The sequence below is a fragment of the Microtus oregoni genome, unplaced genomic scaffold, assembly GCF_018167655.1.
Source record: "Microtus oregoni isolate MIOR12 unplaced genomic scaffold, Mior012 000017F_ref0000208, whole genome shotgun sequence".
Lineage (NCBI taxonomy): Eukaryota > Metazoa > Chordata > Mammalia > Rodentia > Cricetidae > Microtus > Microtus oregoni.
In genome coordinates this window covers 7,461,472-7,482,906 of record NW_024543076.1, presented here as the reverse complement: position 1 = coordinate 7,482,906, position 21,435 = coordinate 7,461,472, and the positions used below count along the sequence as shown (strand labels likewise).

General features: G+C 48.2%; 1 protein-coding gene across 1 annotated transcript in view; it reads left to right on the top strand.

Moving 5' to 3' along the window:
- The window catches only part of Aco1 (aconitase 1), a 46,877-nt gene extending 26,725 nt beyond the window's left edge, over positions 1–20,152 (top strand). Inside the window, exons 8-21 of the mRNA XM_041667731.1 lie at positions 431–602; positions 1,655–1,755; positions 2,603–2,719; positions 3,593–3,752; positions 5,021–5,156; positions 5,875–5,959; positions 6,966–7,122; positions 8,988–9,112; positions 10,259–10,363; positions 11,974–12,116; positions 13,437–13,584; positions 16,302–16,424; positions 18,186–18,371; positions 19,362–20,152. Coding sequence (XP_041523665.1) covers positions 431–602; positions 1,655–1,755; positions 2,603–2,719; positions 3,593–3,752; positions 5,021–5,156; positions 5,875–5,959; positions 6,966–7,122; positions 8,988–9,112; positions 10,259–10,363; positions 11,974–12,116; positions 13,437–13,584; positions 16,302–16,424; positions 18,186–18,371; positions 19,362–19,475 — 1,872 coding nt within the window. The 3' untranslated portion in view covers positions 19,476–20,152. The remainder of the gene's footprint in view (positions 1–430; positions 603–1,654; positions 1,756–2,602; positions 2,720–3,592; positions 3,753–5,020; positions 5,157–5,874; positions 5,960–6,965; positions 7,123–8,987; positions 9,113–10,258; positions 10,364–11,973; positions 12,117–13,436; positions 13,585–16,301; positions 16,425–18,185; positions 18,372–19,361) is intronic.
- Positions 20,153–21,435: the final 1,283 nt, after the last annotated feature.

Here is a 21,435-nt window from a genome sequence, read left to right as displayed (position 1 = left end):
CCTGGACTGTGGTGGCCCACACATTGAATCCCAGGACTTGGGAGGCAGAGGCAGGCATATCTCTGAGTTCAAGACCAGCCTGGTCTACAGAGCAAGCTCAAGGACAGCTAGAACTATACCAAGCAACCCTGTAGGGGGTGGGGTAGTTTCATGGTCTTTATTCCAGATAATTTTTCCCTTGGTTATATAGTGTAGAGGCCCTTTGTATAGACCCCATGCTGAAAAAGCCAAAAGGTTATCTTTGATTCAATCTTTATGGAATTTAGAATTGGATTTATTGAATACCACAGATTGTCACAGTAGTTTTCAAAATTGTACTAACAGCGCTCACCCCAAAAGTGTGGTAGAATGCAGGTAGCTGAAGGGCTCCCTATGTGTTATAGATGTGGACTTTCAACCCTCAGACTTTCCTATTGTTTCTGCTATATAGCACCTCCGGCAAGTTGGGGTTGTGGGCAAATTTGTGGAGTTTTTCGGGCCAGGAGTGGCCCAACTGTCCATCGCTGACCGAGCTACAATTGCCAACATGTGCCCAGAGTACGGTGCGACCGCGGCCTTCTTCCCTGTGGATGAAGTCAGCATTGCGTACCTGCTGCAGACAGGTACGTGAAGGGCTGAAAGCAGAGCCCCTGAGCAGCCAACCCTGCCTTCCACCTCTGCCTGCCCCATGCTCTTGTGTTAGATGTATTCTCTTCTCTGTGGAGACAAAGTATGTTGTTGGATTTAAGGAGGTGTGGAATGGACCTTGATAGCCAAGAAAAACAACTCTCCCTGGTACCCCGGAACCCAGATGTATATACTGCTCTTCAAACGCTGATTGTTGTATATTGACACAAGAGGCCTTGGTGGTGGTGACTGGAGGGCCTGTCGGATAGCAGGCACTGGTATCCACCTACTGTGTCCCCTTTCAGATGTTGATTGGGTAAATTGATGGATTCCTTGTTTAAATAATGGGAGAGAAAAGCCTAGAAACAGAGCAATGTAATTAGTAAGTAGCAGAGTCAGAATCAAAGCCTGTGGCCGTTATATCCAGAACAGCAGTGGGTTCAGGGCTGTATTTCTGGCGATAGGGCGCTGAGGATTAAGACTTTAGACTTTGGGTGCAAATTTGGGTTCTTTGTTCTGCCATGTCCTAGCTGTATTCCTTAGAGAGTTACCTACTAATTTTCCTGCACTAGCATTTCCTCATCAGTAAATGAGAATAATAATAGTACATGTCCCATGGGTTCATTAAAGACCAGGGGGTGATGTAATTCATTTGAAGCACTGCGCACACAGTGCCAGGCTCACCAAAGTGCATATGGGCCAGAAGTTTGAGGCGATTGGTAATTATTTTAGCAAAGTAATGGCAAGAGTGAGTGTGGCAAATTGAGGACAGATGCATGAGTGCCCTTGAGCAGGGGGCTCAGGCTGAGGATGCTGTTGAATAAGGACTGTCACCAAAAAGGTGAAGCACATCCGTAAGGAGAGCCGGAATCTGTTCTGTAAACATCACTTGGGTGGGAATAGCAGATGGCGCCCGATAAATAGCAGCCCAGAAGCTGAAGGGGCAGGGGCGTTGGTGATGGCATGACCTACAGAACCGCAGGACTCTCGCTTTGTAGTCTTTAACCCAGAAATCGTAACGTGTTCCTCTGTTACTGGTGCCCTTTAGGTCGCGAGGAGGACAGAGTAAAGCACATTAAAAAGTATCTGCAGGCTGTAGGCATGTTTCGAGATTTCAGTGACCCCTCCCAAGACCCAGACTTCACTCAGGTACGAGAGCACCTCCCAAACTCTTCTCTCTGAGGCTGCAATTGTGCTTGTCTGTGTTTCTTCACGGGTGGTACAATTGTGGGAAATTAGTCCCTGGGTTGCCATTGTAAAGGAACAGGTGGTAGGTAGTGGTAAATGAAAAGGTTAAGGACATAACGTATCAAAATAATTCTAAATGTGACTACTGACCTAAACTTTGTGAGTTGAGTGTTCCCTGCCCCTACTACTACTGGTTGACACTTACGCGTGGTAGACTTTATGAGGTAGCTGCAGCTATTCAAAAGCCAAGCCTATCATTGTTACAGTCCTGGAAAGATGTGAAGACATGAGCCGACAGTAGTAGACAGTAGCCGTCTGTTTACCCCGTGGTTTGCTTTATTTTCTAGGAGTACAAACTGAATCAGTGTTTTCATAAGCAGCCAGGCCTTAGAGAGTAAACCAGTCTTGGGGTCCCTGTTTTCAGGCACCATCAAAGCGGAAGTACTCATTGAGTTGACAGCGTATCTTCCGCAGTCATGGCTTGTGGCTTCATCCCTCAGTAGAAAGCCAATCTCAGCCTAAAAGCCATGTGTTAGCTACTCTACAGAGCAGCAAGTAGAAGACAGCAGACAGCCGGTGTCTACCCCGTCCCTCTAAAGCAGCAAAGAGTCCTGCCAGTATGATGCTACTCCCGTGCCCATCTTAATATTGAGGAGTTAATTTTTAACGTGATGAAAGGATCACTGACTTCCCTGGTTTAGAACGTGGCAACCTGTTCAACTGTTTATTTTGGGATGTTCTAAGGTCTCTGGTGTGGTTGTGCTGTTTCTTTATGGATGCTGTTATTGCTTTTGGTTTGGGTGAACAGGTTGTGGAGTTAGATTTGAAAACAGTTGTGCCTTGCTGCAGTGGACCGAAAAGACCCCAGGACAAAGTTGCTGTGTCTGACATGAAAAAGGACTTTGAAAGCTGCCTCAGAGCCAAGGTAGGGCCTGATCTCTACCCTGCACCTTTGTGCCCAGGCTTCCACCCCCTGTTATAATGCTTCCTGGACCCTGGTGTCAAGGACATTTCTTCTCCTTCCTAAACCCCTTCATGAGGCCCCCATGAACTATGGGCCCAGCAACTTCCCTGCAGCACGTGCCTGTCTATAAATGCAACCCCTGTTCATGCATATATCCTTTTCCTGAACCTCCTGCAGTGTTGGTCGCCCTGATTGCACAGGCTCTCTAAGTCCCCGGACTTTTATGCATGCCTCTCCGCGTGTGTCTCTGCTTCCTCCCTGCCATCCTCTTCTGCCCGATCCTTTAAGTTCTATCAGATACTGTGCTCTGTAACATGGCCCCCAGCATCTCCTAGCAGGAAGTCCTCTTCCTCTCACTTCAACTCCACGGCACTCTTTGGCTATGTGTCAAGGCTGATGCTCAGATTTTCACAGACTACCTCCCGAATGAGAGGCTGACAGGGAGTTTATCCATGAGGCCTTGGCTATACCAGATGTGTAGCAGTATCTTACATGACTGATCAGATTAGTTGAAGGTGATATGAAGACAAGTTACCTTTCTCCAAATCTCCATGAGATCAGAATCCACAGACTCAGTCAGGCCACAACCACTATAGTATATACTTTGCAGGCTAACTTTGAACTGTTAATCAAAAGAAATAGATGTTTACATTTTCTGTTTTATTTCAACGTTTACTCATAAAAGCATTTGTTCCGTTAATAATTGGCACTTAAAATTACTATCACACTTTTTCCAAAGTGAGGAATTTTGATCACACATATTTTTTTCTTCTTTGTGTGTGTCCTATTTTCTTTCTTCTTGCATGTAATATTTTCAACCTTCTCTTCCCACAGCAAGGATTTAAAGGTTTTCAGGTTGCTCCAGACCGTCACAATGACCAGAAGACATTCATCTACAATAACAGTGAATTCACTCTTACTCATGGCTCTGTGGTCATTGCTGCCATCACTAGCTGCACAAACACCAGCAATCCATCCGTGATGTTAGGAGCAGGTGAGTGTATCTGCTTCCATCCTCCTGGTCTCCTGGATGGGGGAAGAAGAATTTTCATTTTACAGATGTACGGAGAGATTGACCCAGAACGTTTCTACACAGCCAAAAGCATCCAAAGCAAAGTAGTTAAGTAATATTCATAGCGTATGACAGGCTGTCCTTCAGTAATTAACACAGAAAATACGTAGAGGAGAGTAGAGGAAGCTGATTTCTGCCAGCACCTGGAATCCGGTCCCACCTGAAAAAGAACAGAAAGAGAACCTCTTGTCCCCACACAGACTTTGCCCCTGTAAGCCGCTGTCTTGGTGCATAGGCAGTTGCTGCTGGACCAGGGCCCAGGTCCCTGGCTGATGAAGCTCGACGTGGTAGCTGTTGTGCAATGCCGTGAGGTGGTTAATAGTTACATGGGAAGTTCAATGTTGTAGGATTCTTAATTCCAATGTTTCATCACTGTCGAGAACTTCCCTTGGGTCCAGTGACCAGGGTCAGTAGTTCTTTCCTCGTGGGCCTATAAGGAAGCCTTTAGAGTTCATCTTTGCCATCTGAACTTTCCCTACTTATCTGGAACAAACCTTTCTTCAGGGAGCGCCACCACCTACCCGTGGCCTTTGTATCCTTGTTCCCTCCCCTCCTTGCCTCATATCTCCCCCTCAGTTGTCATGCTTCCTGACTCAGAGCATGAGCGAATCCATTATGGTCCTAACCAGTGCCCAGGGCCACTGATCTTCTGCTTTGGGAATGTCTGTGGTCCAGATGTGCTGTAGCTGTCTGTGGTCCAGATGTGCTGTAGCTGTCTGTGCTCCAGATGTGCTGTAGCTGCCTGTGTTTCTTTCCAGTCAGGACACAACTCTTGTATCTCAGAAAAGGCCCTAACAGTCATGATTTTCATCTAAATCCAAACAGATAATTTTAGAGAATTTTCCCTCCCAGAATTAAAAACTCACAGGATATCACTAAGTGGTATTGGATTCATTTATTTGTTTGCTTGGTTGGTTTTGGTTTTGGGAACTTGCTCTGTAAGCCCAGGCTGGTCCAGATGCTGGAACTAAAGATGTGAGTCACCACACCAAGCTGAGGTTCATCTATTAGGAAGAACAAACGCCCACCTGCCCCTTGTTTCATTTCCATGACTCATTTGGGCTTGCTGCATACATGAATTGACTCTGGGTAGTGCGCTTTCGATATGTCAGTCAGGAGACATAGCTGGGAAAACCCAGGCCTTTTCCTAAAGTAAACGCTCACCGTGCTGTCTCTTCACCATCTTGCAGGACTGCTAGCGAAGAAAGCTGTGGAGGCGGGACTGAATGTGAAGCCCTACGTCAAAACTAGCCTATCTCCCGGAAGTGGCGTGGTCACCTACTACCTTCGAGAGAGTGGAGTCATGCCTTATCTGTCCCAGCTAGGGTGAGGGAGAGGGGTTTTTGTTGGTTGGTTGGTTGGTTGGTTGTTTCATTAATGCCTTCACCATTGTCCTGGTCCCCTGGCACCTGTGTCCTTGTGTAGCAGGCTGTCACCGGTCCTGTGCACTTTCACGGCATTTTATCATGTGGCAGACAGACTTAAACCCTGGCTTTCCGGTTGCAGGGGGCCCCTGGGATGGTTGTTCCTTTTGCAAGTGACCCCTATTCCTTGTGGCAATCCCTCCTTTCCCCAGAAGAGGGCGCCTGTCCTCGCTGGCACTGAGAAGAACGGTGGCCTAATAGTGAATGTGCAACTGGGTCTGCCTTGGCCTGGGAATAATTACATTCTAGTCCTTGAGGCAAATGCGTGATTAGTCACCACAGCAGTTTCTCCAGTTACCGTGTTATTTCCTAGTTTCCATAACATCCGTTTCCTCCATGTGTCTCATAAAATTCCAAAGTCTTTGGGAATGCACGATAGGAGATGGAGATATTAAAAGGCACATCGAGTTTCAGCTTTTAAATATTCTAGATCATTCGGGTCCTTATGTTACAAGTTTAAGAATGTGGGTGGCATCCTTCTTAGGAAGGGAAACTCTTCGGAATGGCCCTGTCCTAAACTCACTCCACTGCCCCTGCTTTATGTCCCGTGGCCTCTGGGAAGTGTTCCTGCACGGGGGCTCACCGAGACAGCCTTTTCCTGTGCTGTGTTTTACACCTAGGTTTGACGTGGTGGGCTATGGCTGCATGACCTGCATTGGCAACAGTGGACCCCTTCCTGAGCCTGTGGTGGAGGCCATCACTCAGGTAATGTCAGGAGCCCGCGTTCTGTGACCTCTAGTTTGGGTTTCCATAACACTCGGCAGATTCTGGAAGCTGTGAGACAGTCGGTGCTCGGAACCAGGGTGTGGTAACAGGAGTGTGCGCTTAGAACTAAGGTTCTAAGTCGGTGTTCGGAACCAGGGTGTGGTAACAGGAGTGTGCGCTTAGAACTAAGGTTCTAAGTCGGTGCTCAGAACCAGGGTGTGGTAACAGGAGTGTGCGCTTAGAACTAAGGTTCTAAGTCGGTGCTCGGAACCAGGGTGTGGTAACAGGAGTGTGCGCTTAGAACTAAGGTTCTAAGTCGGTGCTCGGAACCAGGGTGTGGTAACAGGAGTGTGCGCTTAGAACTAAGTCAGTGCTCAGAACCAGGGTGTGGTAACGGGTGTGCGCTTAGAACTAAGATTCTCGAGGAGAAACCACGAGCTGTGTGACACGAGGCAGGTAAATGGGCTGGTGCCTGACTCTGAGGATTGCCACGGGAAATAGAAGTGCTGGCTCCCAGGCAAGGGTCCAGTGCATGCTAGCTTTGACTGCAAAGGATCCTAAAATTGTGTTTGACGGGTCATTTGAAACTTGGTTCAGAATCGGACAATGAATGCAAACTGTATCGTGCTGGCTTGGTTTCTGTTGCCATAGACCTGTGAGCCCCAAGAGTATTCTTGGATCTGTCACTGCGGCTTCCCTCAGCTCTCAGCTTCTGGTCTTTCTGGGTGGTCTCTCCTGTCTTACTCTAGCAGCAAAAGCTATGATGCTGACCTATCTGGTATCTTCCCAAGACCAGGAATCACTGACCACTACTCTCTGATTTGACCTGGAGCATCTCCCCTGGGATGCTGCTCTCTTCCCTCCTCCCTGTAGCAGGAGACGGAAGGGAAGGATGTCTGAAGGCTTTGTCCACATGACACGGAAACTGGTCGGACACGAGCAGTCTGGGCAGCGCCTTCTTTGTGAACTGAGGACTGTTGATAACCGTGAACTCTTGCCTCACCAGGGAGACCTCGTAGCTGTTGGAGTGCTTTCTGGGAACAGGAACTTTGAAGGCCGAGTCCACCCTAACACCCGAGCCAACTACTTAGCGTCTCCCCCATTAGTAATAGCGTATGCAATTGCAGGGACCATCAGGATTGACTTTGAGAAAGAGCCTTTGGGTAAGATTTTGGTTTTGTAACTATCTGTCTTCTTCCTGTGAATTCAAAAATATGACTAGAAGGAAATTGCTGCTTTGGTTAATACAAAATGAAATGCAGAATCCTGAGAGGTGGACATGGTGGCACATGTCTTTAATCCCAAGGCTTCGAAGGCAGAGACAGACAGATCTCTAGAGCTGAACTCCTGGATAGCCAGAGCTACACAGTAAGACCCTGTCTCTACAAACAAAGACTCTAGAGAGTGTTAATCCCACCGATGGAGAATAAGACCATTATGGCAATTTAAAGCCAAATTTGAAGCAAGCTTTAATTGAATACTAGCCAGGTGGATGGGCTCTGGCCAGACACATCTCTGGTTTCTCAGAAAAAAGTGGGCCCAAAGCCAGGCAATGGTGACACACGCCTTTAATACCATCACTTGGGAGGCAGAGGCAGGCGGATCACAGTGAGTTCATGGCCAGCCTGGTCTACAGAATAAGTTCCAGGACAGCCAGGGCTACACAGAGAAACCCTGTCTTAAAGGAAAAAAAAAAAAAAAAGGCCCTAAGTCACGGTTTCCAGTGACTTAAGTAGTATTTTCCATCAGGCCCAATTAGAGGCATTTTTGTTTCATGGCTCTCTAAGTCATAGTAATTAAAACTTAAAATATAATTTTGGCTCTCATAAGAGGAGACAGAGAAGTCCTTTAACTGTTCTTCCGTGTACACCCAAAACACAAAGGGAAGAAACAAGATTCTTTGGGGGCAGTAGGTGGCAAAAGGACATAAGGTCCAAACATATTAGCAATTTGTCGTTCTGGAGTTTTCTGAGGTCACCTCCCTTTGCCCCCTTCCAGACTCCTGAGATGGGCTTCACTTTACTGTACACCCTGTAGGAACACGGTCCAGGTCAGATTCTGTCTCAGCTGAAAGTTCTGTTTGTCTGCATCCCCTGGGCTTTCCCCTTAATGCCTTCCTCACTCCAGCCCAAGGAGATTGGATAGTGTGCAGGGCACCCCTTAGATCTGCTTTGAAGAAATTGGACTCTAACTATCCTGCTGACCCTCATTGGTCTTGGATCCTACATTTACAGTTATGCCTACTCCCTAAAATGTGGTTGACCCTCAATCAGTGTTCCTGATTTTTTGCGGACATGAGCACAGGGTGGCAGCTGGGTCACCCAGTACACATTCAGGTGGCACGGTCAGACGAAAGCACCACACTGCCTTCTTGTCCGTAAGTAAGTAAGTAAGCAAACGCCCCTCTCATCGCTAGTTAGTGCCAGTTCTTCACTTTTTATGTACTTTTTGTGATAGCTTTGCTCTTTCAGATGGGCCCAGAGCATAATACTGACTAGTGTCCAATGTTCTATACACAAGAAGCCTGTGATATCCCTGGCATTGACCCAGGCTTCATTCGGTTAGGAATCAGTGTGCTGTTGGCTCTGAGTCCTCAGGGACCTTTGAGGATACTGAAGTCTGCCAGTGACCCCTGTGCCTAACAGAAAATGAAGAAGTATTTCATATATGCCCAGACCGTCCCTAAGTCCCTGTTACACCTTAGACAGTATCAGTGCTACACAATGCTGTGTAGGGAATAATGAGAGGGGCAGGACACATTTGATACGGACACTTTCTTTTCTTCTGTTTTCAGTCTGTAGTCAATTGAATTAACAAATACAAAGCCTGTAAGTTGGAGGCCAAACTGTCCATAAATGCCTTTAAATAAGAGAGCACGCACTACCAGGCTGTGTTAATCTGCTGATGGAAATGTGGCCCGTAAGAAGAGAGTCAGTCCTGGTTCTCACAGCCCTGGGAAGAGCAGACCTGACTGTGGTAATGAGATGGGTGTGAGAGGCAGTTTCTCACTGGTCACGTGTTTCCCCAGGAGTGAATGCACAAGGCCAGCAAGTATTTCTGAAGGATATCTGGCCAACCCGCGATGAGATCCAGGCGGTGGAACGGCAGTATGTCATCCCTGGGATGTTTAAGGAGGTCTATCAGAAAATAGAGGTGAGGCACACCACAGTGCACACGCGCACTGGGAGATGTTGACTTTGGTCATCTTGCAGACCCGAGGCCAGCAGGAGCGTGGACGAGAGAGATATTTATTTCCTTCTCTGACCAGGGCAGGGTTACGGGCCACTCGTCTGCCATGACTCACGTGTTTACAAAACCCACTTGCCACAAACTGGGAGGAGACTGTGACACACAGCCTCAGTAACGTGCTTCCGACCCATCTCTCCCTCATGACATTCATTGGATTTGTCACTGGAATGCAGTCAGTTGGTTGAATGTATCTCTCAAGAATCATTTGAATGTTAAAAAAATAAAAAGTATTAAGATCAAGGATGTGCCAACTTGTTGAGATGAGAAAAGTTGTACATTTTAAAATAGGAAAAAAGCCAGGCATGGCCGCTCATGCCTTTAATCCCAGCACAGCACTGGGGGAGGGGGGAGGGCGAGCAGAGGCAGGTGAATCTCTGGGAGTTGGAAACTGGCCTGGTCTACATAGTGAGTCCTAGGACACCCAGAGCTACATAGTGAGACCCTGTCTGGAAATAAATGAATGAGTTGGAGGAGCCGTGAGAAGGGAAAGGGATATACCTAGGACACTGTATACATGGATATGAAATCATAAAAAGAATATATGCACATATATTGGAAATGGAAGTTTAACTAAATTTTAGCAAGTTAAAACAAAAGCATCTCGTGTCCATGAGTGCAGAGCCAGTGGGGGCCTCGGCCCACACAAGCAAAAGTCATCCCACCTGGACTGACATCATCTACTGAGGGCCACCCTGGGGCCTGGACTGAGGTCCCCAATTCCACACTGGCCCTTAGCTGCGGCTTCCCACAGCTCTGCCTCCATGGCTTCTTCACAGTCTCAGAGCAATGGTGAGAAGACCGTGTCTTCGTGGGAGGGGTCATCTGAGGAATGAGTCCTGGGTGTGGGGCGAATAGAGGGTTTCTGCCTTTCTACCAGGCTTGCTGAAGGTTCCTGTCACCTAGCAAGACAAAAGAACCAGGAACCACTTTGTATTTCTGCTTAGAATCAAAGTGGCTTTAGTAGACCTCTTTTGAATGTTTTGTATTTGTATATTGAGTTTTTCCTGGCCTGTACATGGTTAATTCTTTCCCTTTTTTTTTTTATTTAAGACTGTAAACAAAAGCTGGAATGCCTTAGCGGCCCCCTCAGACAAACTGTACACATGGAACCCCAAATCTACATACATTAAGTCACCGCCCTTCTTCGAAAACTTGGTATGATTTTTATTATATGTTAGGGTGTGGGTGTGGCTGTGCCATGACGCCAGTGTGCAGTCAGAAGACGACCCCTGAGTTAGTGCCCTCCTCACACTGGGTCACCAGGCTCCGTGACGACCCCTGAGTTAGTGCCCTCCTCACACTGGGTCACCAGGCTCCGTGACGACCCCTGAGTTAGTGCCCTCCTCACACTGGGTCACCAGGCTCCGTGACGACTCCTGAGTTAGTGCCCTCCTCACACTGGGTCACCAGGCTCCGTGACGACCCCTGAGTTAGTGCCCTCCTCACACTGGGTCACCAGGCTCCGTGACAACCCCTGAGTTAGTGCCCTCCTCACACTGGGTCACCAGGCTCCGTGACGACCCCTGAGTTAGTGCCCTCCTCACACTGGGTCACCAGGCTCCGTGACGACCCCTGAGTTAGTGCCCTCCTCACACTGGGTCACCAGGCTCCGTGACGACCCCTGAGTTAGTGCCCTCCTCACACTGGGTCACCAGGCTCCGTGACGACCCCTGAGTTAGTGCCCTCCTCACACTGGGTCACCAGGCTCCATGACGACTCCTGAGTTAGTGCCCTCCTCACACTGGGTCACCAGGCTCCATGACGACTCCTGAGTTAGTGCCCTCCTCACACTGGGTCACCAGGCTCCGTGACAACTCCTGAGTTAGTGCCCTCCTCATACTGGGTCACCAGGCTCCGTGACGACCCCTGAGTTAGTGCCCTCCTCACACTGGGTCATCAGGCTCCGTGCTGGTGGCAAGAACATTTACCTGGGGCCGTCAAACTGGCCTAAGTTGTTTAAATGTGTACGAGTCGTTTGCTCGCATGAATGTCTGTGCACCACAAGGGTAGAGTGTTGGGGGGAGTCAGAAGAAGACATAGGATCCCCTAGACCTAGAGTTACACAGTTGTGAGCCACCGTTTCATGCTGGAAATTGAAGAGCAATTGGTGCTCCTGACCCCTGAGCCACTGCTCCAGCCCCTGGCTTTTTATTTTTTAACATAAGTGCTTTAAAAGCTGTTTTTCCTTCTACAGTCTTACCCCACAGCCTTGTGCTGGCTGCCCACTGCAGTAAATCCTTTGCATACTCAAGCAGCTAATGCTGGGAGTGTTTCATGAAGCTGGAAGGTTTGGCTGCAGGCACTGTTTCTCTGGCCAGGGGTTCTGTGTGGCAGTGCAGAGACCTCCTAGTAGGTAGACACCACCTAGACGAGGACCAGCTAAGATCCGCAGGACTGGTCCAGGAGAATATCCTCAGGACCTTATACTCCATGATGGATTGCTATGGAGGGGGCTGGGAGGAGGAGCCAGCAGCCCAGCTGTCCTTGGCATGTGAGGGATTACCTGGAGATGCAGCAAGGATGTCCCTGCAGCTGCGTTCCCATCGCCTTTGAGGGTCAGTGCCAATACGTCACCTTCTATCCAAGGTTCAGACGTGAATGATCTGTTGACCTTCTTCTGCTTGTGAACGCGGTCGCTATGAGCCAGCAAACTAGAATCTTCCATATACTGGTGCAGAGTTCTCTGTCTGGTGCCCCTGGTTGAGCTCAGCTGGTGACCTGTCTGGAAATCCTGGGCAAACACTGACTTGTGCACTCTTCTGCAGACTCGAGATCTCCAGCCACCTAAGTCCATAGTGGATGCCTATGTGCTGCTGAATTTAGGAGATTCGGTCACAACAGACCATATCTCTCCGGCGGGGAATATTGCCAGAAACAGTCCCGCTGCTCGCTACTTGACCAACAGAGGGTAAGCATGGGGGAGGCGGGAAGACTGACCGCAAAGGGAGGGAGCACGATGAGGCTGATGTTCTCTTTTCACGGGCCGCCTCTGGGATCACACTGCTCATGAATCACAAATGGCCAGGAGCGGCAGCTTCCTAAGCAAGTGCATGTCTTAGGCTCAGCATCAGCCCCCTCCCAAGCCATGGCAGAGCCTGCTTCAGTGCCAATGGCAGCGATATAACCTGACATTCATTGTCACGTCCTGTTGGGACAGTGTGGACAAAACCGCCTCACGAATGTGCAGCTCGCTCCCACTCATCCTCTCAGACCTGTCAATATCTATCTTTATCTGCATCATCTGCCCCCTGAATATAGATGACTTTGGGGATTCCCTGAGACTCATGGGAGGAGAAAAAAAACGTCCTGATTTCTGTCCTCCCTTCCGAATCAGTTTCCTTAGAGAGAGGGCTCAAAGCAAATTTGAGAAGCAGAACAAATACTTTTTTCTCTGGGGGTGATTGTCTTGACACAGGAGCTGTTTAGGGAAATTAATGCAAGCAATTATAATGTCCCCCTCCCCGCAATGCACAAATCAGCAACATTTTTGACAGGGTTTCAGAGGTCCTGAGGCATGCTTGCCTGCTCCTGAAGCCCGACCAGAAGCTCTCTTCACCACCAAATACAGGCCTAACAGTCCAGTCATGTTAGCACACCCACCCCACCCACCCCACCCCCCCGGAATTGTAAGAAACAAGCCAGTGAGCTGGCTACTGTGTCCATGAAACTTGCCGCCCTGGGCCTGCGAAGTTCCTTTCCTTGTTCTCACGCACACGATAGATACCGGATCAGACATTCCCTTGTGCCTCATTGGCTCTGCCGTGACTCTTTTCCTCTGGATGGTTGTGTATCATGTTGCCACCACACTGCTTCACTTTGCATTGGGGCCCTGATTGTTCAGGGACAATTTCAGGCCACTCCTGGTTAGTTTGTGGAGTGTATTTAGTCGTCTCCCATTCTCTGGTCCACCTGGCTGCCTCCCTATTATTTTTAATTCAGTTTTGACCTTATATGTAGCTCCTGTGTTAATAGGATAAACAGTCCTTACAGAATTCCTTCTAATTTTCTATTCAGACCTGAAAGGCCCTTGAGTTGACCCTGGCGAGCACTGATCCCTGCCTTCTCTGCCCTTGGTTGGCTCTCCCAGTTGAGGCTTTGAGAAGAGTCTTCGGAGCTGTACCTGGCAGGCTCAGTGACATGCTGGGTTTAGAGCATTTTCTCGCCTGTGTGTAAGCTAGATTTCCTCTTTCCTCACGTCACTGAAGAGCTCCCCTGCTTCTGTTATCAGCCTGACGCCCCGAGAGTTTAACTCTTACGGCTCCCGCCGGGGAAATGATGCCATCATGGCACGGGGGACCTTCGCCAACATTCGCCTGCTGAACAAGTTTCTGAACAAGCAGGCTCCTCAGACTGTTCATCTTCCTTCAGGAGAAACCGTGAGTACAGTCTCTCTTCTTTCAGAAACCAGTGTCCGTCAGGCTTAGGAGCCTGGCTCTTCACAGTGGCTTTCCTGTCTTCACAGCTGCGGCTTGTCTGGTGTGGGAGCGGGGAGGTCGCTTGCTGGTTCCCAATAGCTTAGAGCCGAAAAAATCACACAGAAACTGTATTAATTAAATCACTGCTTGGCCCATTAGCTCTAGCTTCCTATTAGCTAATCTCTTACATATTAATTTAACCCATTTCTATTAATTTGTGTATCGCCACATGACAGTGGCTTACTGGCTAAAGTTCCCAGCATCTGTCTCCAGCGACTCCAGCACTTCTCTCTGACTCTGCCTCCTTTCTCCCCGCAGACAGCCTAGCTTTCCCCACTAGCTCTGTTCTTCCCTGCCATAGGCTCAAAGCAGTTCTTTATTCATTAACCAATAAACGCAACACACAGACAGGACCTCCCACACCAGCCTGGTTTCCTACAGGTCTTGCTAGGTGTCCGTCTGTATGTGTGACATTTACCCTGGTAGAGATTACAGTCTCTTGCTTGCTGCTTACTAGTTGGGTACCATAGTTAAACTAAGTCTCATTTCATGGAAGTTGAGCTCAAAAAACAAAATCTCTGAGTGAAATTTCATGTGTTTAAAGTGCTTAAAGACTAAATTCCAGATTATTTATTCAGCATATTTATCACAAAGAGCTATGGTGTGTCCCCACTGGTTGTTGTTTTAATCCACTTCATCCACAGCAAAAATGAAAGGTCACTGCGGCCCTTTGAGGTCTGCCCAATCCTATAGGAGCTGGTTGAAGCTGGTTTATATGTTAGAGTTGTTTATTTGTAGATGTGGGTGTATGAGGTGAGGTCCTAGGACTAGCTATTTTCCTCTCTGGGCCTTTCTGTAAATTTCTGACCTAGAAAAAACACCAACCATATGTGACTCTGAGGCTTAAAACAAGATGGGATGGCCTTTAAGATCTAGACGGTAGTACATCTGCAGGCCCCCAAGAGTGTGACCCGCCAGCTTCCTTCTTTTCTCATATTTTTTCTTTTACTGAAAATAGACTTTTTTCATACAATATATTCTAATTACAACTCCCTACCAGCTTATTTGAGCTCCTCCCCTCTCCTATCCAGAGCCACAAAACAAATCAGAAGAGACTAAAGTAAACAGGCCGGGCATTGGAGACTCACACCTTTAATCCCAGTGCTCAGGAAGCAGTGGCAGGTGGATCTCTGAGTTTGAGGCCAGCCTGGTCTACAGAGTGAGTTCCAGGACAGCAAGGGCTAAACAGAGAAACTCTGTCTCAAAACAACCAAAACACACACAAGCAAACAAGAAAAAAAGCATAAGAAACACATATTATAGATGCAGAGACAAAAATGTTTGCACACACGTGAATCCTATAAAAACACAAAACATATATGCACAAAGAAACCTGTAAATTTTTTTTAAAAAAAATGCCCTGACAAAATATTATGAGGCAAAGAACCTCTAAAGATGCCACTGAGTTACTTTCATTGCAAGTGGTCATCAACTGTGATAGATTCTGGGTTAGGGATGTGGACTTATGTGTATGTCCCCTCTCTGCACTGGGACTCTATCTGCTGCACCCCTGTGCAGGCCTCATGTATGTTTTCATGGTCTCTCTGAGTTCATATGTGTATTCTTCCTGCTGTGTTTCTAAAGCCTTGATTCCTTGATGTCCTCCAGCCCCTCTGGCTCTTACACTCTTCCAATCCTCTGTAGTGTGTTTTCCTCTTTTACTCTTTGGCTTTTGGGACTTTGTTGGGGGCCTGCCACCCAGCTCCCAGATAAATCATACATGGAGGCTCATTCTTAGTTGAGTGCCTAGTCTTATCTTGGCTTGTTTCTTGCCACCTTTTCTTAAATTATCCTATCTATCTGTGCCCTTGGGGCTTTCATCTTTCTCTGTTCCTGTATACTTTTTCTTTCCTTCTTACTCAGTGTCTGGCTGTGTAGCTGGTTGGCTGTCCCCTGAAGTCCTCCTTGTTGGAAGGAACTGTTTATTAAAATACTGCTTGGCCCATTAACTCTAGCTTCTTATTGGCTAACTCTTATATTTATTCATTAACCAATAAAAGCAACACATTAATCCCAGGCCCAGCCATCCACCAGGATATTAACATGTTTAGGTAAACCCTATTTTAGAGTTTAATGGAAGTCTTATCTTGAGCCCCTTCCTCAGTCACCAGATGTTTGGGGAATTCTCAGCTCAACAGACTATCCTGTGAAAAGCAGAGTTGTTTGTGGAAGATGTTTCTCATTACTAAATTAGCTGAGCCCTCCTGGCCTGCTGCTGCATGCTTTGGTATGCGCTTCTGCTGCATCTGCCTTGGCTGCGTGGAGAGGGCAAGAAGACTTTGCATTCGATGTTGTTTCTAAACATACTACCTTGTCTTGCTACCTTTAGAACTGACCCCTGCTGGGCCTCTACTATTGGGCCAAAACCCAGGCTTCATGGGGTTTTGTCTTTTAAGTTCTGAATGGTTTAGTCAGTGGAAGAGAAGGAAAAGAAAAGTGGACTTGGTTCCCTTTGTCCTCTGATGCCCTAGGATTTGAATATATCTGGGCAGCATTTACACTGTCGTCAGAAGTAAGGTTCAGTCTGGGAGAAATGAGTAGAGAAAGTTAACTGGGGACTCACAACATGGCCAGGTTTTCAGTTTCTCATTGACTTAGCTGTCTTTCTTCTTCCTCAGCTTGATGTGTTCGATGCTGCTGAGCGGTACCAGCAGGCTGGACTTCCCCTGATTGTTCTGGCTGGCAAAGAATACGGTTCAGGCAGCTCCCGAGACTGGGCAGCCAAAGGCCCTTTCCTGCTGGTACGGATGGAGCAGAGGCTTCCTGGTGGGGCAGCCTTCTAGAACTGGGGCGGGAGTGGGGGGGGGGGTGCCTAGGAAGAAGTGCTACGGCTTTGTTTTCAAGACATTATGAAATAGCAGGTTGTGAACGCTTGTGCTATTCACCCATCCTGCTTCTCTGTGCATCTAGACTTTTCCACTGGGACGGTAACAGTCCAAGGAGAACTGGCTCACATGGATTAGTTGGGTGGGCTTGGGACCAGCAGCCATGGACTCTGGGTATCTGTAGATAACTTTGGAGGAGAAAGCCTGTGGGGACTAACACATTCAGAAATGTATATGCAGTTAATGTATAGAAAAAACTAGCCTGGCTTTCATAATTGTCACTACTCTAGAGGGAGTGGGACCTGGGAGAATAGAGCCAATAGAGGAGGTAGATTAAAGTCCCGTGCAACCACCAGACAGTTTATACTGTGAGAGTTAAGAAGGGTCACATTGGTAAAACTCCCATGAGTTCAAGCTATATTCAGTCACAAGGACAAGCCGCATATAGCAAAAACATGTTTTTTTCATAGAGATGTATAAAGGATAATTTAAACATTTAGTTGAATTGAATCATAACAGCAAGATATAATGAGTAATCCGAAATAAACTCGCTCCTATCCAATGCGCCTAGGAGGAGCACAAAAACATCCCAAGAGCAAATCCATGTTTTAAAGAAATTGAGGTCACAAGACTCTTGTCTTGTTTCTTGGCATGTTCTCACAAGCACTCAGAACTCTCCTCACATGACTCCATTCCTGGGCCATGTCCCGACACATAATTGATTAAGATTATTGTCCTCGGTAAATGTAAGGTGCAAAAAGCAAACTGTACGGGAGCAGTGAGGAGTTGGCTCCTTTAGAGGCTAGGTTAAAGTAAGAGTGGGTGCTTTTCTTCTAAATGACATGTGTTCAGTCTGTTCATGTGTATGTGTATGTGGGTGCACACGCGAGTACCCATGCAGCCACAGGTCAGATGAACCCCCCCCCCTCTCTCTCACACACACACACACACACACACACACACACACACACACCACACACATTCCTACACCTCATACCCCTGCAAGGTTCTGGTACAGCAGCTCTGAGCTGGTATCTAAGAATTTATACCTAGAAGAAAAGCCTAGCTAATCCAGTTCTCTGCTGTATTGGTTACTGTTGTATATTGCCAATTACACCCTAACAACAAAGGTCCTTTAATGGAAGCTGCATAGCAACACTGTTCAGCGCAGTTCGGTCCTGGAACAGGAAGCGTGAAAGGAGTGCACACCGATCATTCCCTTGGAAGCCCATTCTCTCTTGATTAAACCCTTGGAATCTGCTGATGTGTGCCCACAGTAAAAGAAAACCCAAGGGAAAGGAAGTGATTTTTTTATATTGTGATATGCATTACAGATACAAATTAGCGGAGGGCTTTTGTTTCTCAAAGTGCTGTGTGGTCCGACAGCATGGGTTCAAATGCTACATCAAACACTACATAAAACCCCCTTAATAGGAGTGGTGAGTAATAGCATCTGCTGCTTTCAGAGTTGGTGGAGGGCAGGAAAGAATCCCTGATTGCTGTATATTGTAGACAACCTATAAGACTCACTACTGAGTTATTTGTAACTAGAAGGTAGCACTTTCGATGATCAACTAGCAAGTACTCAGAATCTAGCTGTGAGGATCTCTGAAGAATTTGTGTATCTCCTAAAGGAAAACTTGGAGCTGTGTCCAAACTTCTCTCTTGGCTCACCAGGGAATCAAAGCTGTGCTGGCAGAGAGCTACGAGCGCATTCACCGCAGCAACCTGGTCGGGATGGGGGTGATCCCCCTTGAGTATCTGCCCGGCGAGACTGCAGACTCGCTGGGACTCACGGGTCAGGAACGGTACACTATCGACATTCCTGAAACCCTGAAGCCGCGCATGAAGGTTCAGATAAAGGTGAGCAGAGCGTCTGCAGGCGGAAGCCAGGGCCTGCTGATTGTCATCGGCTGCGAGGAAGAGATGAGTGGAGGGAGGGGCATTAATGAAAATATGATCAACAGATCCTGTATGCACTCCTCCATGAGCATCGTCCGGGGCTCCAGGCTTTAATTAGCCCCGTGGTTGTGGTTTAGTTGAGAAATGTCCCCATAGCCTCTGGCGTTTGAACTCTTGGTAACCAGTGACGGTGCTGTCTGGGCCGCCTGTGGCCTTGTGGGTGAAGCGTGTTACCGTGTTACCATGTTACTGGGGGCAGAGCTTGAGAGCTCAGAGTCTCAAAATTACGGTTCCCTCTCTCAGGTAGGACCTGAGCACTCAGCTTCCTGCTCCCGCAGCCTTGCCTGCCCCTTGCTGCCATGCCCCCGCACCATGATGTCTTAAACCTCTGGAACCACAAGCCGAGTTAAACTCCTCTAAGTTGCTTTGTTCACGGCGTTTTGGCAACAGGAAGTAGCTAACTTAGAGGCGGTGACACATCCTTAGAGGAGGCAAGAATAAAGTGCCCAGCGCCAGAGTCCCAAGGGGACTTAGCGCTACAGAGGCAGCTGCTGAGGTCACCGGATGACCCCAGGCAGCAGCTAGAGCTGCTGCCCAAGGAACAACCTCAGTGAGACCCCTGCTGCCCAGGAAAGACTTAGGAGAAAGCATCATCTGTGTCCTGGGAGGCTACTTTGTTCCCACATGCCTCTCACCTCTATCGTTAATTCTGCATTAGTCCTGCAATCCTCAACCTTCGGTGGGCACATGGATCCCCAGGGCTCTTGTTGAAATGCGCACACTAACCCAGGAGGTTTGGCTGAGTGCAGAGACCGCGGGTTCCATACGGGGCTAGCATTGCTGCCGTTTGGGCTGCACCTCAGCTGAAGCTAGCGAGCAGCCGGGTGGAATTTCCCTGAGGCGGATGTCTCGGCCCCTCCTTCAGCTCACCCTGCCCCTTTGCCTTTGCAGCTGGACACTGGGAAGACCTTCCAGGCTGTGATGAGGTTCGACACTGATGTGGAGCTCACTTACTTCCGGAACGGAGGCATCCTGAACTACATGATCCGCAAGATGGCCCAGTAGGAGCTGGCCTCCCAGGAGACCTGCCCCGTGGGTGGGTGCCGGAGCCAGCGAGGTGCCAGGCCCCAGCAGCTGAGGCCTGGTAAAGCAGCCACCTCTACCTCTAGTGAGGGGGCTGCCAAGATGGGCAAGTGGGCACTGCCACGGTTGGAGGCACCGGGCCAGGACTTTCTACATTCTTGATTTGTTCATCTTTTTATCCTTGTCTATAATGTGGGATCCAGAATCATGGGAAGGTCAGCAGAACCAGAAAGAGAACTAGCTTGTCTCTAAGTTACTGATCACCGGACACTGATTGTTTTCACTCTGACTAATCGTCAACTGAACACTAGCCAGTATTCTCAGAAGTATCTTCTAGCCTTTTTCCTGTCCTTCTCTGCTCGGTGAACCTTTCCTCAGAGAGCCCGTTTCTCTATACTTTACACCAGTGTTGACTGACATAGGTAAGAACTTCTTCACACTTCAGATCGTAGCAGTGATGTCTTCCCCTCCTTCTAGATGAGCAGAACCCTGGTGGATAGGTCAGCCATCAAAGGGGTTTATGTACCTTTCAGTCAACGTGAGAAATCGTCTTGACCATTTTCAACATTTGTTGAGAGGGGGGCCTTTGTCTGAAAGTAACTGGGGAGAGAGACAGGATTTCTAATTTGAATAAGATTAAATATATTTTCATGAAAATCTGTCGGCTTTGGAATTGAGTTCTGTTGGGAATGTGACACAGTACTGTGACCCGGAGAGCCGTGTGAGCCCTGAAAGGCCTTCATATCTGCTCCTTCCACCACTGTATCTGGACCGCAGACGCGGAGGGACTGTCAAGGAGCCAGTGTGTGAGCTGCCTACCGAGAGCAACGGGAAAGAAGAAGGGTCCTTCTTCCTTGGTTGCAGCAGCAGCAAGGAGCAAACCATGGCCTCTTGGTGTCCTAAAATCTGTTCACTCATTTTCACAGCGGGGATTATTTTGTGGTGTGCCATAGACTATGAATCATCCATCCCCATCCTGTTTGAGAACATGTGGGAGCTTGCACATGTGTGCGCACGCGCACACACACACACACACACACCTTCTCTCTGGAAGCTGGCTCGCTGACGTTTGCTTGGCTCTCATAGTGAACCTGGTTTCTTTGGGTCTAAATGAGAACTAGAGCTGAGGATGTTACTATGCTATGCATGGCCTGACCCCTGAGCCTTGATTCCAGACTAGCCAATGCCTCTGTTATGGATTAAAATTTCCACTGGGGAAGGGGTTGCCTTGTGTCTCTGTGGCAGTTTGAATGCAATTGGCCCCCGTAATCTCAGAGGGAGTGGCACTATTAGGAGGCGTGGCTTTGTTAGAGTGGGCATGGCCTTGTTGGAGGAGGAAATCTATCACTGTGGGTGTAGCGCAAATTCTAATTGGTTTAAATAATAAAAACCTGGGTCAGATACAGGGGGCGGGGGGTGAAGACTGAAAGATCAGAGAAGCAAAGCAGCCAGCCCCTAATTCTTACCGCTACAAAATCCTCAGACCCAAGGGGGCAAGATCCTGTCTCTATGGATCCTCAGACTGAATGGGGTATCCTGTCTCTACAAATCCTCAGACTGAATGCGATGACCTCCTGTCTCCTCCTGCCCAACCAATCCTTTCCTGTCTCCACCTCCCTAGTGCTGGGATTAAAGGTGTGAGCCACCACCAGCTGACTCTGTTTCTCTTTAAGACTAGATCAGTAGCCCAAGGTGGCCTTGAATTTACAGAGACCCATCTGCCTCTGAGTGCTGGGATTAAAGGTGTGTGCCACCACTGCCTGGCCTCTCTGGCTAACTGGTGGCTTAGCTCTGAACTCTTCAGGCAAGCTTTATTTGTTAGATCACAAACAAAACATTACCACACTGGGGGTGGCCTTTGAGTTCTCTTTTTCTCAAGCTTCCTTCCATGTGACAGTCGACTTCCTGTTGCCTCTGAGTCAAGACATAGGACTCTCAGCAC